The sequence below is a fragment of the Leptidea sinapis genome, chromosome Z (assembly GCF_905404315.1).
Source record: "Leptidea sinapis chromosome Z, ilLepSina1.1, whole genome shotgun sequence".
In the NCBI taxonomy this organism is placed as follows: domain Eukaryota; kingdom Metazoa; phylum Arthropoda; class Insecta; order Lepidoptera; family Pieridae; genus Leptidea; species Leptidea sinapis.
The window spans coordinates 6,691,939-6,708,190 of NC_066312.1; the positions used below are offsets into that span (position 1 = coordinate 6,691,939).

General features: G+C 35.0%; 1 protein-coding gene across 13 annotated transcripts in view; it reads right to left on the reverse strand.

Annotated features, from left to right (window-relative positions):
* Positions 1 to 16,252, reverse strand: part of LOC126978278 (basement membrane-specific heparan sulfate proteoglycan core protein) — a 225,620-nt gene that overhangs the window by 6,027 nt on the left and 203,341 nt on the right. For all 13 annotated transcript variants that reach the window (XM_050827015.1, XM_050827018.1, XM_050827017.1 and 10 more), the window contains 12 exons: positions 15,499 to 15,622; positions 13,544 to 13,679; positions 12,238 to 12,407; positions 11,103 to 11,332; positions 9,268 to 9,410; positions 7,515 to 7,619; positions 7,288 to 7,386; positions 6,576 to 6,837; positions 5,279 to 5,473; positions 4,367 to 4,461; positions 3,418 to 3,535; positions 1,703 to 1,847 (listed from right to left, as the gene is read on the reverse strand). In XM_050827015.1, coding sequence (XP_050682972.1) covers positions 1,703 to 1,847; positions 3,418 to 3,535; positions 4,367 to 4,461; positions 5,279 to 5,473; positions 6,576 to 6,837; positions 7,288 to 7,386; positions 7,515 to 7,619; positions 9,268 to 9,410; positions 11,103 to 11,332; positions 12,238 to 12,407; positions 13,544 to 13,679; positions 15,499 to 15,622 — 1,822 coding nt within the window. The remainder of the gene's footprint in view (positions 1 to 1,702; positions 1,848 to 3,417; positions 3,536 to 4,366; positions 4,462 to 5,278; positions 5,474 to 6,575; positions 6,838 to 7,287; positions 7,387 to 7,514; positions 7,620 to 9,267; positions 9,411 to 11,102; positions 11,333 to 12,237; positions 12,408 to 13,543; positions 13,680 to 15,498; positions 15,623 to 16,252) is intronic.

Consider the following 16,252-nt stretch of genomic DNA (forward strand, 5'->3'; position numbering starts at 1 on the left):
CACTGTGTGACAATTTTGCAAAATAAAATTATGAGTATATCTCACACTAAATCAATAAAAAAAGGAATGTTTTGAAAAGCCCATGTATTATTTATTATTAACTTGATTAAGTATCCATCCCTACTCTGTGCTGATATATTTAATTGTGTGTTTGGTAATACCAAAAGTTGACAGAAACGGTTAAGCAGTATTGCTGGATGTAGAGTTAGTAATTCAAACATAAAAAGATTTACAAACAGTGTTATCATATAATACAAGCAAGCAACCATCAATACATAATGTAATCCAGGGGTGCTCAAGCTTGAATAGCTGGCGATCTACCTCAAAATTCTTAGACTACGATCCATCGACTCTGAGAGGCTTCAAGTATGTGTGATGAAGGATCGTCGTCTAGGTAGAGTCGTGTCACGATTACATAGATATTAGTTTTGCGCACAATAATATGCATTTTTTTAGTCAAGGTAAGTGTAAGTCTGCTCTAAAATGTCAATGAAAAACTCATAATTATAAAAAAAAACGTGTTCTAGTGTCTAAAGTTCTAAACTTAACTAAATTGTGACTTTGGATGTTAAATCTGCATTGCACTGCATGTCCTGAACATACTTTTCATAAAATGGTACATAATTACCGATTTTAGTTACCTAAATCATATCTGTGAATAGCTCTATATCTGCTTTTTTTTTTGGGAGATCGACTCAAAAAGCACTCGCGATCGACCGTTTTAGCACCCCTGAATTGTAATGTGAGCATTTTTTAAACAACAGTTTGCAATAGTAAATATAAAGTGGTGTTGTTAATATGTTAGTACATACCTGTATAATGATTAGTTACGTAAGTTTAGTAGGCATATCAAGGACGGAAACAGTGAGCCAATAAGAGTGGGATTTGGTTTTGGATGGAAATTGAGGTAAAATTCAGGGGGAGGAGACTCAAATACGTCATCCTCTTCAAAGTATGGATACACATCGGGATACATGAAGCTTCATATCCAAGGCAGCGTGAAAAATGCATAATGTTAGTATAATCTTCCTTTTGTTTGCACAGTTATTGTATTAAATATGTATAAAAAAATAAGTATTTAATATAAAAATATTAATCTACAAATACATAATACAGAATAAAAATTCTAATCTACATCTTTTTCATAATATTATGACACAATAAAAATTTGCTCAGAAAATTATGACAAAAATTTGCCAAAAATTATGACAAAAAATTGCCAAAAATTAGCCAAAAATTAGCCAAAAATTATCATTAGTTATTATTATATCTTAAACGAGTTTAATTAAGAAAATTTATTGAAGTAGGCGTTACTTTGCGGAAATCCATAATTATCCAAATGTTTGAGTTTTCTTTAGTTAATTTATTAATTCCGCCAATATTTGTCTTTGAACAGTCTCTACACGAGACATCCTCAGGTGATGTTGACTCGCGAAACTTTAGACAGAGTTTGGATTGTTTAAAGACGAATATTGGCGGAATAAACACTAAAGAAAACTCAAAACATTTGGAGTTAAATCGACTTATAAAATAACGAACCAAAAATTAGGCTGCAGATTGACTATTACCTATTAGTCTTCTATCAGTTGTTTACTGTTTTGACTTGACTAAAGAAAACACTATTTTTTTTTCAGGAGTACATTTACGTAAGAACTAATAAGATTTGTAATGCTAATAATTATATTTTTTTTTGAGAACTCACTTTCTACAGAGCTGTGCGTTCCTTCCGGCAACTGCTTGCTGGCCCAAGTCTACAGCCCTCGACATGTCGTTAAATTCAACATGCTGTACACATCCGTTCAGACCCTGGTATTGCAGCTCAGATTTCCACGGTTCTGGTATTCCACCTGTAACATAATATTATATTTAACAAGATATCAGCGTTAATTTTGTATTTATTTTTAACTTGTCAAAATATACTGCTTTAGTAAATATACTCTTTTAATAAGTTGAGCAGTGGCTGAGATATTTCTTATCGTTTAGAAAAACTAATATAAGGTTATATTAGAATTTTTAATTTATTCAGGTTTTCCAATAAAAAGTATTTCTTAATCTGCGAGGTTTCATTTAAATTTAGAAGCTGATGTGATTTAAAGTTACAATTTGTTATTATGTTTATACAAAACAGTCAACAGAAAAAATCCAACTGCGCATTTCAAATAAAAATTTAAAAATACCAAAATGGCATACTATAGAAATAAGACATCATAAACGTTCATTCCTTAGATTAAGGATCGGTCTCCGCTGCGCTCCAACTATACACCGCAGGCGTAGTCGCAAAGTGCGTCAGCTGATAATACGCCCAAGTGGGCGTACTCGAGTCAGTCTCGAACAAAGCCACATGTTCTGTTAAACTTTGCTAATAATTCAAACTAAAATGCCAGGTTGCGTAGTAAAACTTTGTTAAAAATAATACTACAAAAAATAAGAACTATACTATGATCACATATATTCTATTATTATTTATACTAAGTATTTTGTATTTTATGAATTGCAAATAACACGAAGTGTATGTTGTTAAATTTGAAAGATGCCATTGAGTGACGAGATGCCACGCACACAAGCATCTAAACTATTAGTTTAGATGAATAAAAGATTAGTTTAGATACGTTCTTGGGTAGTGCGGTATCCTTAATTAAACTCATCATCAGATTTAAATATCTAGGTAGGCTCACTCTCAATATAGTGACGATCACTTATGAAATTAATTATACTTCTAGATAAAGCCTTTTGTTAGACAATGCGTGATAACAGGCCAGGTTTGTTACTTCAGTGTGCATGACAGCTACGTCATACACTCGCGATACGTCAGTCACTTTGTTTAAAGTGTGCGTTCTGAAAATAGTTTATTTCTTTCGATGTCTATCTAGACGTATAAATTATTTATGGATGAGCCGTTAGGAATCTGCAATGTCGGCAACGCATTCTTTGACCTCTGTCTATGAGCGGCTGTTGTTATTCCATCAGCTAGGCCACTGATCTGTATAAATACCACTGTACAGGCTGTTCCATATGTTAGACAGAATGTTTTTTGTGCCTATTTGGAGCGCCACTCGCGAGTGTCCAGAGAACAAATTTTGTCGTATTATACAAATGGCTGCAAAGGAATGTACAATACTCTGAAGTATTTTTGCATTTTGAATTAATTTCGTTCGTTTTCCGTGTTATTTATACTTCAAGAGTCATAGTAATTAAGTACACAATTTATTTTTGTAAATAGTTTCCCACCATCTGTCGATGTTTGCTGAGGTTGTCATCACTAGTTTTAGTGCCGCATACTCTCGCTACATGGCCAACAGCGCCAAAATGTCGAATATCAGACAGGCACAAAAGCACTTTAACAGCCGCCAGTCCAGTAGTATATTATAGTAGAGATCAGTGGCTCTGGCACTTGCGAAAGAGCTCAGCAAGACTTACCGATATAAATGTTGGAGTCAGCATTCATCACGCTCGTAAGACCATCAGGCTGTTCTTGCACTTTCGTGCCATCCATGTCAAGTTCAACATAGTTGTTTCCATACAACCTTGCAATCACCTATAAAAAAGAGACCGATGCTCATTAGGAACTTAGCTCAACTAAGGCAATTAGAAATAAAATACTTTTATAGTAAATAACTACTATGGATAATTATCATTATATTATATTAAATTTATGCTGTCAAAAGGTCTGAATTATTTTTTAATAATATATTCTATTAGAATTCTCTTTGTCTATTACTACCAGCGCATGGGAAATAAATGACACAGATAGAAGGGACGGCACAAAAAACTCTCTAAGCCAATGACGTTCTACATATAGAAATATGGAGCATGCCATGCATGAGGGAATCGCACTACTGTATCTATACATTGTAGCATTCACTCCAGTTGTTTAAAGTATCCCTGGGCAAAAGGCAGTGCCATGTAAATAAAATATTTATTCAGTTTAGATTACGTATGTTGAATTTATAACTCGATTTTGAGCTGAACCCGAAAGTTGACACACGACTAACGAGTGTGCTTACGTTGTATATAAGCACACTTTTGCCGTTTCGCTATCACACGTCGAAAGATATATCCTTATATTTGTTTTAAACGTCATTGCTCTTAAGTGTTTTTTATTGCGCTAGTAGGGATGCACTTCAAAATAACATAATATATTCGTGTTAAAACTAATATTAATGAGAAGGTAATGTGACAGAACTTAAATTTATAATATCGCGATCAGATAATACCACAGCACCGTCTTTTGGTACGTTTTAAAACCACGTGCCTCTAAATTACAGTCTTTCTTTCTTCAAATTACACACAGGCAAAAATTTAACAATTCTCAGGCAAAACGATAATCCTTCAAAAAAATATAAAAAGAGCTCATTGTTTTACTCACTCTATGAAATATGCCATCTGTGACATATTCGTCAATCGTGAGAGATCTTATGCCTCTTCCGAAGTCCCACTCCAACATGACAATGCCATTTTTAACTAGAAATAAAAAAATAAAATTAATATTACTGTATCATTTGTTAAAACAACCTGTACATATATGTCGTAGTCATGAACATCGAGCTTAAGAAACGAGCAAGAAGATGATTCGGTATTCGTCTTAGTGACGGAGGATGACCGGTCACATGGACCGGTCACCCTCCAACATATAGATAGCCATTCATGCATCATAATAATAACCCAGAAGACATAAGTCAGCTTAGTCTAGTCATTTATTACATAGCAATAATACATTCACAATAATTATTATTCAAATTGCAATTTTACAAAAAATATGGTCTTCATAAAAATATATTCTTAACGTTATTTAGAAGTAGAGAATGTGTTTGAATCTTTATAACTTAAGCCTGATGTACCAAAACAAATAGCGACAACATTATTGTGTTACTAAACACCACCGCTTCGGAAGCAAATAGCGCTCTGATGGATAAGAAACGGCGCAAGAAACTCTCCCAGCATTCTGTTTGCGCTCTTTTTAATAAAATATGCAATATTGTACTGTCATTGTTACTGTCCGACCACTTAGATATTCAGCTATAGAGTAGTACGATTTACAGATTGACAGAGCCATTTTATAATAAAAGTATATACATTTACCTTTAAAGCTTTTATCTACCTTATTTTAACTTAATTAACTTTTTGGACCCTTACCAATACTTCATAAAATATAATTTTCAGTATTTCTATATTACATAATATTATAAAAAATATTACACGTGTCTGTTAATTTTACACCTTGTGGCCTTTTTAAAATTAAAAATAGAAGGGAATTAAGTAAATTTCTGTATCCACTTACTACTTAAAAGTATAAAGTCACCGCCCCTGCGCGACTGATGTTCCTTTTGATACAGTAGAACTCCATCTTGTGTCGTTTGGAAAATTAGTGCAAACATCGCTGGTTGCTCGTCCAGTTGATCATACCGTAAGAAGCGTCTTGGCAACTCAAGATATCCGTTTCCGCTGAAGCCGACGCTGGTCTGCAGTGTCAACGCTGTAAGTAAATGAGTACTTTTTTCAACTTAATACAGCTTTCAAAGAAATCAGAGAAATCCCAGGAGGTTTACCTGATCTTAGTACTGTTATATAGAGAATAATCAATTTTATTTTTAAAAAGGATTTTATTTATTTACACATACAAATTATAATATTGAAATTGGATATAGCAAAAATTGAAATAGTAGAACTAGAATTAGAATTAGAAAATAAGTGGTGCGTCTAGATTCGCGAACTAGGCTGACTGCTCTCTGAAAGTCCTATATCTCTTACAAAATGCTAGTAAGGCATTTTGTTGTAGCGTCATCAATATTAATAACAGAACCTGTCTCTAACAGTACCTACAATTAGAAAAGTAGTCTTTAGGGCACGGCGACCATCATCATGACTTGACACTTTAAGGTACCAAATATGGAAATGATTAGCAAAACATTTACCCCCTTATTCATAATGGTCCGCTAACTTTAAACAGCCGCTAAGGAGTGTCTTTCTCATTCTGACTTAGGTCAATAGAAGAAGACAGAGTGAGAGTTAGCAATGCTTTAAGTTAGCAGACTATTATGAATAAGGGGGTTAATGTTAGACTCAATTACTCTTTTGTTTCTTGGCTTCGTAACACAGAGTTTGTTATAACGTGTTCGGATAAGTTTAAATATGTATATCTGGATTTAATATTTCCATTCGTGCTCGAAGAGGGTAAGCATTTGCAATATTCTTTTTTATTTATTTATGAAAATAAGGGTCGAGACGAGCAAGACGTTCAGCTGATGGTAATTAAGTGCCCTTCCCATTACAATGCAGTGCCGCTCAGGATACTTGAAATACCCAAAAATTCTGAGCAGCACTACAACTGCGCTCGTCACCTTGAGATATAAGATGTCAAGTCTCATTTGCCCCGTAATTTCACTAGCTACGGCGCCCTTCACACCGAAACACAGTAATGCTCCACGACAGAAATAGGCGCCGCTGTGGTACCCATAATCTAGCCGGCATCCTTTGCAAAGGCGCCTCCCACTGGTGATTCTAAGTGAATACTATAATCAAACATTGGCAATAATTAAATTTTTAATTAACTTTATATGTGATGATTTTCTACTCACGTATCTGGCAAGTGGCCCCAGCATATCCAAGTGGGCAGTCGCAAGTATAATTCATCCTGCTATACGTTGGTGCGTTTACTTTACATTCGCCCCTGTTCTGGCATGGCGAATCAGCACATGGGTTTCCGTAACGTTGTTGCAGAAGGGGAGGACTCCTTTTCTCGCAGTATGTGCCCGAGAATCCAGTTTTGCAAGTGCAATACGTCGAATCAGGTCGCTGACAATACCCACCGTTAAGACATTGACCGCATACACTCTCAAACTGTTAAAAAAATAATATATCCATGTTAATCGAAATAACACGACTTATAAAGAGAAGAAATAGAGAAGATAATGCATGATCTTCCATTCCATTCAGTTTTATCTTTGTTCGCGTTGCATTTGCATTTAATAAATGTTCTTTTTATCGTTTTTCCTTTTCGCATCTAGTATTTGTTATATCATTTAATCCTTACGGACATATTCTGACCTGAACATGAAAATGATGACCTCGACATTAAATGCACTGAAATTTACAGGCTCAGACCTGGGCAACAGCAAATTTTTAGTGTCTTAATCTGGATTGCAGTTTAAGAGGGTATGTCTAAAATAGTTTAGGTAGACCAAGAGAGTCATGTGGTTTGATGGCAGACAGCGGGCTGTTTGTGACATCGGCAGGCTACGAAACGTGCTGAGTGGAGAATAAAGAAAAAGAAGATTCTTTTCGATTTACCTCTGGGATATCTCCACGGTCGTAGTTCACACAGTTCTGTACATTCGCTGATAATATAGATGAGTTGATTAAGTCCAAGTGGTCATTGAGAAGTGTCACCTGGAATTAAAAGACTACTTCAAATGTGTGATACTTTGATGTCTAAAATCTGTTGACGTCAAAGGTACATATTTATTTCAGTCTATACTGTTACTTTAAAAGTTTATAAATATTTTTTAATAACTCACATCTTTAATACATCCACTGAATCCTGCCTCAACACCAAGCTTTTTGTTCACTATTGTCGGATCTTCTACGCCACCAACGTATAGAGGAGTATCAAAATGGAGATCCTGAAATAGATCGGAGAATTAAAAATCAACTTAGCTATCTTACAGTTTGACTAAAGATATATCTGAGAAGAGACCCGGATTAAAACTGTGACGAGATACTAGTTTTTTTAAACCATCACTTGGGAAGGTTGTGCTATTGTCACAGATTATCTTTCTTCATATGTCTCTTTGGTGATTTTCTACAAACTTCGTCATCAATGGACAAAGGCCTCCCCCAAAGATCTCCATGACGATCGGTCCTGCGCTGCTCACATCAAACGTATTCCGGCGATCTTGAACAGATCGTCGGTCCATCTTGTAGGGGTCTACCAACACTGCGTCTTCCAGTACGTGGACACCTTTCGAGGACTTTACTGCCTCTACAAACTTAATTGTAAAAAATCAATTCAAATACGTTTAACATTAGACATTCGTAATGTAAGACATTCAGTCAATCTACTGAGGTATGCATGTACTCGGTCAGGTAACAGTAGTTACTAATAACAAATCTGCTCCTTTTATATGGAAAAGGAGGACAAACGAGCGTACAGGTTACCTGGTGTTAAGTGATCACCGCCGCCCACATTCTTTTGCAACACCAGAGGAATCACAGGTGCATTGCCGGCCTTTAAGGAAAGTGTACGCGTTTTTTTTGAAGGTACGCATGTCGTATCGTCCCGGAAACACCGCACAAGGTTCATTCCACAGCTTATTAGAACGTGGAAGAAAACTCCATGAAAACCGCACTGTGGAGGATCTTGGAGATGATATCCCAATTTGTGGCGTGTCGTGCGAAGGTGGAATTCGGCGTCTTGAATCGGGTGAAACAGCGCTTCGGAACACTGCCCGTGATAAATGCGGTAGAAGACACACAATGAAGCAACGTCTCTACGCAACGCCAAGTGATCCAGCCGTTTAAATTATCCTTATCATATAAATGCAATATTATAGTCATTTCACAAAAAAAAAATACAAATACTATTTCAACAACATTCTAAATGAAAAACCGGAATACTATTTAATTACAACAGTTTATTATAAAATTATTTATTATTTCATCAACAACATGTCCAACAATACAGTTTGGGCTCTTGTGGGTAGCGGACAATAAGTATGCCCGCTTGTGTGTGTCTCGACAGTGGTAAGTAATCACCACAGCAGTCAGTCTCTTGTAACACCAGAGGAATCACAAGAGATATACATTACATATGAATTCGAAAGCAGGAAACAAGAACGTAGCGGTCGAGAATTGAACCGGGGGTCTGCGGTGATTAAACGGTTGAACCTTATATAATTTATACTTATAGATAGAGTCTTGTTCTTAGAAAACCGATAAAAACTGGCCAAGTTTAATACTATAATGTGCGTGGCAAGCTGCGTTTTACACTCGCGATTTGTATAACACTTTGTGTTAGTGTGCGTGAATTGTTCAAAATAGAGATTAAGTCTAAATTATTTTTTCACAGCTGTCATAGTCTATCTTGACGTATAAATGATCTAAGAGTTGAACCTATCGCATAACCGAAACTTTTTAAATATGAATAAACCTTGATTGACCATTCAAATGATACACATACCGTACTACACCCAAGGAATGCATTAATCACTCGCGGTTTATGGCCTGCACTGATATTACGAGTAAGTCGGTTAAAAAGGCCAAAAGACATACCTTAGGCGATGATAGTTTGGCGTTGTATTTGTATTTCATATTCACTTCCAATGACACGTAGTCGGCAATACGACTGATCTGCACTGAAGTCCATTCGTTCGGTAGCAACGTATTGTTACTTGTTAAAACCACGGGATCGCTGCCTGAAATATCATTTCAATAATTACTAAAAAATTATAAACTCGTAACAAAGAAAAAGAAATACATCTTATCTTAATCTTAATACATAAAAATTACGTGACACGTTGTTTGTCCGCGATGGACTCCTAAACTAATGAACGGATTTTAATGGGGATTACTTTATGGAGTGCAGTTTGGTCCGACTTGAGAGATAGGATAGCTTTTATTTCGATTTGGGACCCATCATTATTTTTATTTCCAATATTTGTTTTGTATGGACATACGTCAAATCTCTCATAGAAAATATTTTCTATGAGAGAAAATAGTGACTCACGTTTTGACAGTTCTGCTGTGAAACAATTTCATTATAACAAAAGGGAGCATTTTTTACGAAATGATTCTTGATGTTATGAAATATTATTGGCAGATTCATAAAAGACAGTATTTTATTTATTATGTACAGAACAATGTCTGTCGGGTCAGCTAGTTGAATATATTTTTACAAATATACTTGCTATCTGTCCTACAAGCAATACTAAAGCTAAAAAAGTAGTTTACAGTTGGTATATTTGTCTTTGTTTCTGTATGCATGTCCGTACAAAACGCAAAAACTGCTGAATAGATTTAATTTTGGCTGATTATTAACAAGACCCGACGTCTTATGACGACAACATATAGTCTCCATATTATTTTTTTTTTCAATTGTAGTTATGGCATATATTCAATTTTTGTGTGTTATTTTAATTAAAATCAACTTTGCCTGAAAAAAAATGATTAATTATTATCTATTATTTATTATAGCGTCCACGTAGACAACATCGAGGGCAGCAGCTAGTTATGAATAAATAAATATGTTATCTCATAAATCTATAATCACGATTGTCTCCAACAACGATGTCCTAAGGACAACCTTAAAGTTATGCGGGACCCTTTCACGCAACTCTCTTATTTTTATCTTTGTAAAACCTTGAACTGATGGCAAAATGTATGCCTACCACCACCATAATAATAAACCACTCGTTATTTTTTTTTGCAATACCACACTGTTACAACAATGTCACAAATAATAATCTACTTTATTTGAATGTGCCAATTATATAACGAGTTAAGTGGTAATAAAAATTGTGAAATCGACATATTTAGTCAAAGTCTGCATAAGTTTAAAATAAAAATTAAGAAACACTTTAACATAGAACTGAAATATTAGTTGTTCTCTCATATTTTCAACTCACATTGAAATAATATAACGCTGTGTACAATAGTTAGATTTACAATTGTATAGTGACAAGTACTATATTTATAAATATATTCTATTTCTTATGTTTTACTTTGTAATAAAAAAATAAATAAATAATGAATCTTGCGATCGTAATTATTATAGAAGTTTCTTACAAATAAAACTTAGATTAGCTTAACTAGTAATTTGAAGACTAAAGACCTTATTCGTCTTCTTTAAAATCATCCTCCCACCTTCTAATCTGTCTACCTTTCCTTCGTTTCCCGTCTCTTGGATAACATTCTGTAACGGTTTTTGTCCATTTCTCTTTCTTTTCCCTCAGAATGTGTCCAGTCCATTTCCACTGTTGCTTTTGACAGATCTTGTGTGCGTTTTTGAATTTTGTCTGACTCTTAGTTTTATCAGACTTAGCGTAGTTTAAATTTTTGTCTTCTTGTCGTTCTTAAAATAATAGATAAGTTCTGACGTATTTACTTACCATCACCCAGATCAAATGTGAACTCGAGCCGTCCGTTTCTAACAGTTAGAGCCGTGAAGCCCCTAAATCCTGAGTGTTGTGCGCAGTACATTATTATGCCATCTGTCACAGGCGGCCTGGGTTTTATTGTCATTGACATTTTAAGGTACCGTGCTGTTACTGGTGACTTGATAGCGAGGAATGCGCTTCCAGTAAACGCTGGGTATTCAATATTCTGTCTCACGTCGCAACTACGAGAAAAAATAATTTAAATTAGAGCTTAGAATGTAAACAGCGTGGACGATGTAACTGTATGAGCTAATGATTTTATTCATAATATATCACTTCTTAATCATGTTTAGAAAAGAACAATAAGTAATTTGAAGTAGAACTATGCAGGCAGATGTCCAATTAGATTCGTGGATCAACTTATTGTTAAGATTATTAGGAGTGTAAGTGTGTGAGTGCTTTTTATTTTGTGAGTACTAATTGCGACTGAGCCGTCACGCTCGTATATGTAACTATCGTTCGAGTAATGTCTACTTAAAATACCAAACTTAAAACATCAAAATGGTCACAGGTTAAAAAAAATATTCCGTAGATATCGATCTACGCCTATCAAGCCTTAGATCACCAATTTAGGATTTTGTTTCATTATAGGAATTAGCCTTAAGAAGGCCCTTCCCAATCCTGTCTATCATCAATGAGAACATGGTCGATACCGCCTATTGATGACTACTAGCAAGAGAGATTGAACGAAACAAGAGAGATTGAACGAAACATAGTGTGTAGAAAATCCATAAAACTTCCTTCAGGAAATACCTGTTTTTGAGTAATCCTTAGAAACTCCTATAAAATATGCGTGAGGCATCTATCGTAATGTTTTCTTTACTTTTAAAATTTATGAGAACATTATAAAACGCCAAAGTTCCGGTAAAATTTGTGTCGTATCTTAAAATTTCTATTTTCTGCTGTGATTCAAACCTATCAGTGATTTTTTTTATGAAAGATGCGTTAAAACGCATTAACCACGTACGAGTATGAAATTCTGTCTCTTTTGGTCTTAATTATACAGAGATCTTTGTGCCGATTCAAATATTTATGGTGCGATATATTTCGCTTCGGGGCTGGTGTCAATAGACAATTCATCACTCACTTCTTTCCGGTGAATGTTACCGGACAGGCGCAACTGTAGCCGCTAGCGGTGTCGGAACATTTTCCAGGTCCACAGAGGCCTGGGCGGCAAGCTTCTCCAGTCCTGTTGCAATCAGGGCCTGCAAACCCGGCAGCGCATAGACACACATAGCCGCGTTCGTTACGAGCCTCCTAAACATAACAAAATATACTTTACAATACAAACTTACTAATGAAAAGGAAAATAGCGTAAATAAATTGCACAGTAGCTAGTGAGAGTACATCTTACGTATCAAGGTGACGAGCGCAATTGTAGTGCCACTCAGAGTTTTTGGGGTTTTCAAGAATGGGCAGGGCGTATCAATTACCATCAGCTGAACGTCCAGGCTATCTCGGCTATTGTCATAAAATAAATACATGTAGCAATAGAGCTATATAGCTGTACCTATGTGCAATGTTCGTCCGGCACAATAGTTACAGCTCTTAGATTATTAATTATACGTCTAGAAAGAACCTCTTGCTGTTAGCCAATCATGACAACACGCCAGGTTTATTGATTTAGTGTGCATGACAGTTACCTACGTGTACATTTGCGATACGTTAGTCACTTTGCTTAAGTGTGCGTGCATTTGCTGAAAATAGTGATTAGCAATTTGCCGCTATTTTTTGGACTTGTTTACAGCTGTCACTGTCTGTTTACATGTATAAACGTATAAAACGATTATTATCTTTTTTCATGTTTGCGTTACTTTTTACATTATAAACCGGTTATTTCCGCAACAGTCTAAACAAGACAAGCGTACGCGCCAGAAGGTAGATGTATATAAGCAAAGACCGTAAAACTTTTCTTAAAAGTACAATAAAACCGAATAAAATTCCACTTTATACTGAAACAGTTCCCGTTTACATTTTCATTTAATTTCCAAGCTTTTAGGAGCTCAGGTGTGGAGTCACGACCTCGAGGTCTAATTACATAACTGGTAATAACCGAAACCGAAAAACAAATTTTGTTTTCCAAATTTTATTTGTGTATTAATCCTAGAAGTGAGGGTTATCACTTTAAAAACATAACAAATTGTTTAGATTTACAAGAGCGACATCTCTCTTTTCTAATATGGAAATATTGGGGTTGAGCAGGTAAAGTGGATCCTGTAGATGAAGCCACAACCTGAGAATTGAACAAAGCATACAAGATTTTATGAAGATACGTCACTCGAACAGTTAGCTCAGTTGGTTTGAGCACGGAACGCCAGAGGTCTTCGGTTCGAAATCCGAATCGTTCTTAAATTTTGTTTTTCAAATTTTATTTGGTAGTTATAACAGCATACCTGACATACTCCGCGGTTTAAGCAGAGGTTTGGTGAGCATGAGTCGCAGTCGTAGACGTTGTGTCTATTCAAACTGTCTACTATCAGGTTCTTCTCTTCCTTGCCAACTATTAACATGCTGACACATCCCGCAAAACTAAAAAAAAAAACAGTCAGTTATGAGTTAGTCAATTATTGTTATATTGAATTATTAATTGTTTAAATTAAAATATAAATTGTTAAACTTAAGTGGCCTGGCATTAAATATACAGGGCGTCCGACGGCATAGTCATGAATAAATTGAAAAATTACTTCATTAGTTTAATAATACTTTTGTATATTACTAAGACGCCTATTTCTGCCGTGAAGCTGTAATGTGTAAGCGTTTCTGTGTTTCGGTCTAAAGGGCGCCGTAGCTAGTGAAATTACTGGTCAAATGAGACTTGACAACTTATCTCTCAAGGACTAGCGCAATTATTGTAGTGCAGCTCAGAATTTTGGGTTTTTCAATAATCCTGAGAGGCGCTGCATTGTAATGGGCAAGGCGTATCAATTACCATTAGCTGAACGTCCTGCTCGTCTCGTGCCTTATTTTCATAAAAAAAAATTCATTGAACCAGTATAATGCCGTAGCATCACCTTATATTGTGATGAAGGCCACGTAGAACGTCGAATGTTCGCGAGAGTATGTGGTAGGTAAAGAAATCTCGAACTCAACATACCAAACTGTTTTGCAAACAGACTGGCTCATACTCTTGTTCGAGAACACTCGAGAATAATCTTTATTTACATAAATAGAGTCGTATTTGATTGATTGGGTCATTCAGTAACTGAGGAATAAAGTGAATATTCAAGGCGATAAAGTAGGTGCTTGTGTGTATTTGTCTATATTTATAGAGGTCAGTGGTTTTTGTTGATAGTGAAAAACAAATTACTCACTGCTGCGACGTGAAACAAACTATACTACTATATATACTATTGGTGTTTTTTAAACCCTGTAGCCCAGACATAAAACAGTATTTTATTAAAAAAAATGGGCTTATTTAATTTTTAAATTAACAAAATAGGACCAATCCCTTTCCAAAGCCAACGAAGTTGGGGAATGCGAGTTTAATTAATATAAATGACCCTCATTGATCTTAACATTGCATATATTATCTAATTTGTGTATGGAGTTTGTCCTCCGACTCAATTTTTATCTATTCCACAAAAAACAAATACTTACAATGGATTTGCCGCTTTCATTTATTATTATTATATTATGTAAAAGAGAATACGTGTTTATGTAAACTTTGCATACATCTAGTTGCGTTAGTGCCGGATAGGTGGCGTTGGTGGCAGTCATTTTTATCTTTTGTACGATAGGTCGAAATAATAATATGTAATTTTGTATACATGCATGTAGTAGCATTGCAACACCAACTAATATTTAGGTTGCACTGATAAATACGGACAAAGTCGCGAGGAACAACTAATTATATATGTATTACTAGCTGACCCGGCGTTGTATTGCTATATAAAGTAATAAAAATATTTTTGCGGTGTAAAAAGTAGATACTACCGATTGTCAGACCTGCCAAATTTATCGTACTACAATTGTTGTAAGTATTAATCCATTGCCACCTTGCAACCCTATAGCGGATTTGTGGATAGAACAGAATAACATAAAAATTGCGATACAAAAATAGGGGTTGATCGTAGAGGGTTGAAAATTTAGGATTGTGTGTATTTTTTAATGCTGTATCATAAAAAAATAAAAACAAAAAATTACTTCACAAAAAAAAATGGGGTGGACCATCCTTAACATTTAGGGGGATGAAAAATAGATAGTAGCGGATTCTCAGACCTACTGAATTTGCATATAAAATTTGCTAAAAATCAGTAAAGCCGTTTCGGAGGAGTAAGGTAACTAACATTGTGACACGAGAATTTTATATATAAGATTTCTTTGGGACTGTTATTATCTTATTTCTTACCCTGAAGCATCTGGTCGATATTGCGGTGCGTTTCCAATGTACAACGGTTGGTTTAATTCTAAAATCTGATATTTATCTTTTACTTGTCCCTCAAATGATCCTATATTATCGACATCCATAGTCACTGAAATAAAATTCACATTTAATCATTCTTTATTTGAATCACACATGATAAATTACTATAGATATTTTACAAATATTTTTTCATTTCTCATACTCGGACAGTAATGTTGTTTTGATCTGAGTAGAAAATGCTGCTTCCCTCCACAGAGAGGGAAAAACTCATACAAATTACTTCCCACCTACGAGCCTAAATGAACTTTAAAAAAAGAACTGCTGTCAGCTGTGAAGAGTTTTATGTAAAAAAACTAAAAAAAAATGCTGCAGCCATGTGACTTTCTAAACAGCTAGTGTGAACTTAGCGCAAACTTCTTTGAGCGGAATAAACCGCAATAATTACGCGGTAAGTTCCATATTTAAAATTCAAATTTTTAAATAGGTACTACTAATATTATTACATATTATCTATGCATAGTTTGGAGGAACAAATAGTTTTATTTCCTCATATTCGAAATGAAAAGAAGAGTGATTAACACGGGTAAAAAATCAATTCCTACTCGGACTACAGCCTAAACCCCTCGGGAATTGATTATTTCGACCTTTGGTTAACAATCTACTATTTCTTTCATATTTTTATCTATATACCTAAACATATATAAGAGATTTCCACCTGTGTGGAAACTTATCACGATAT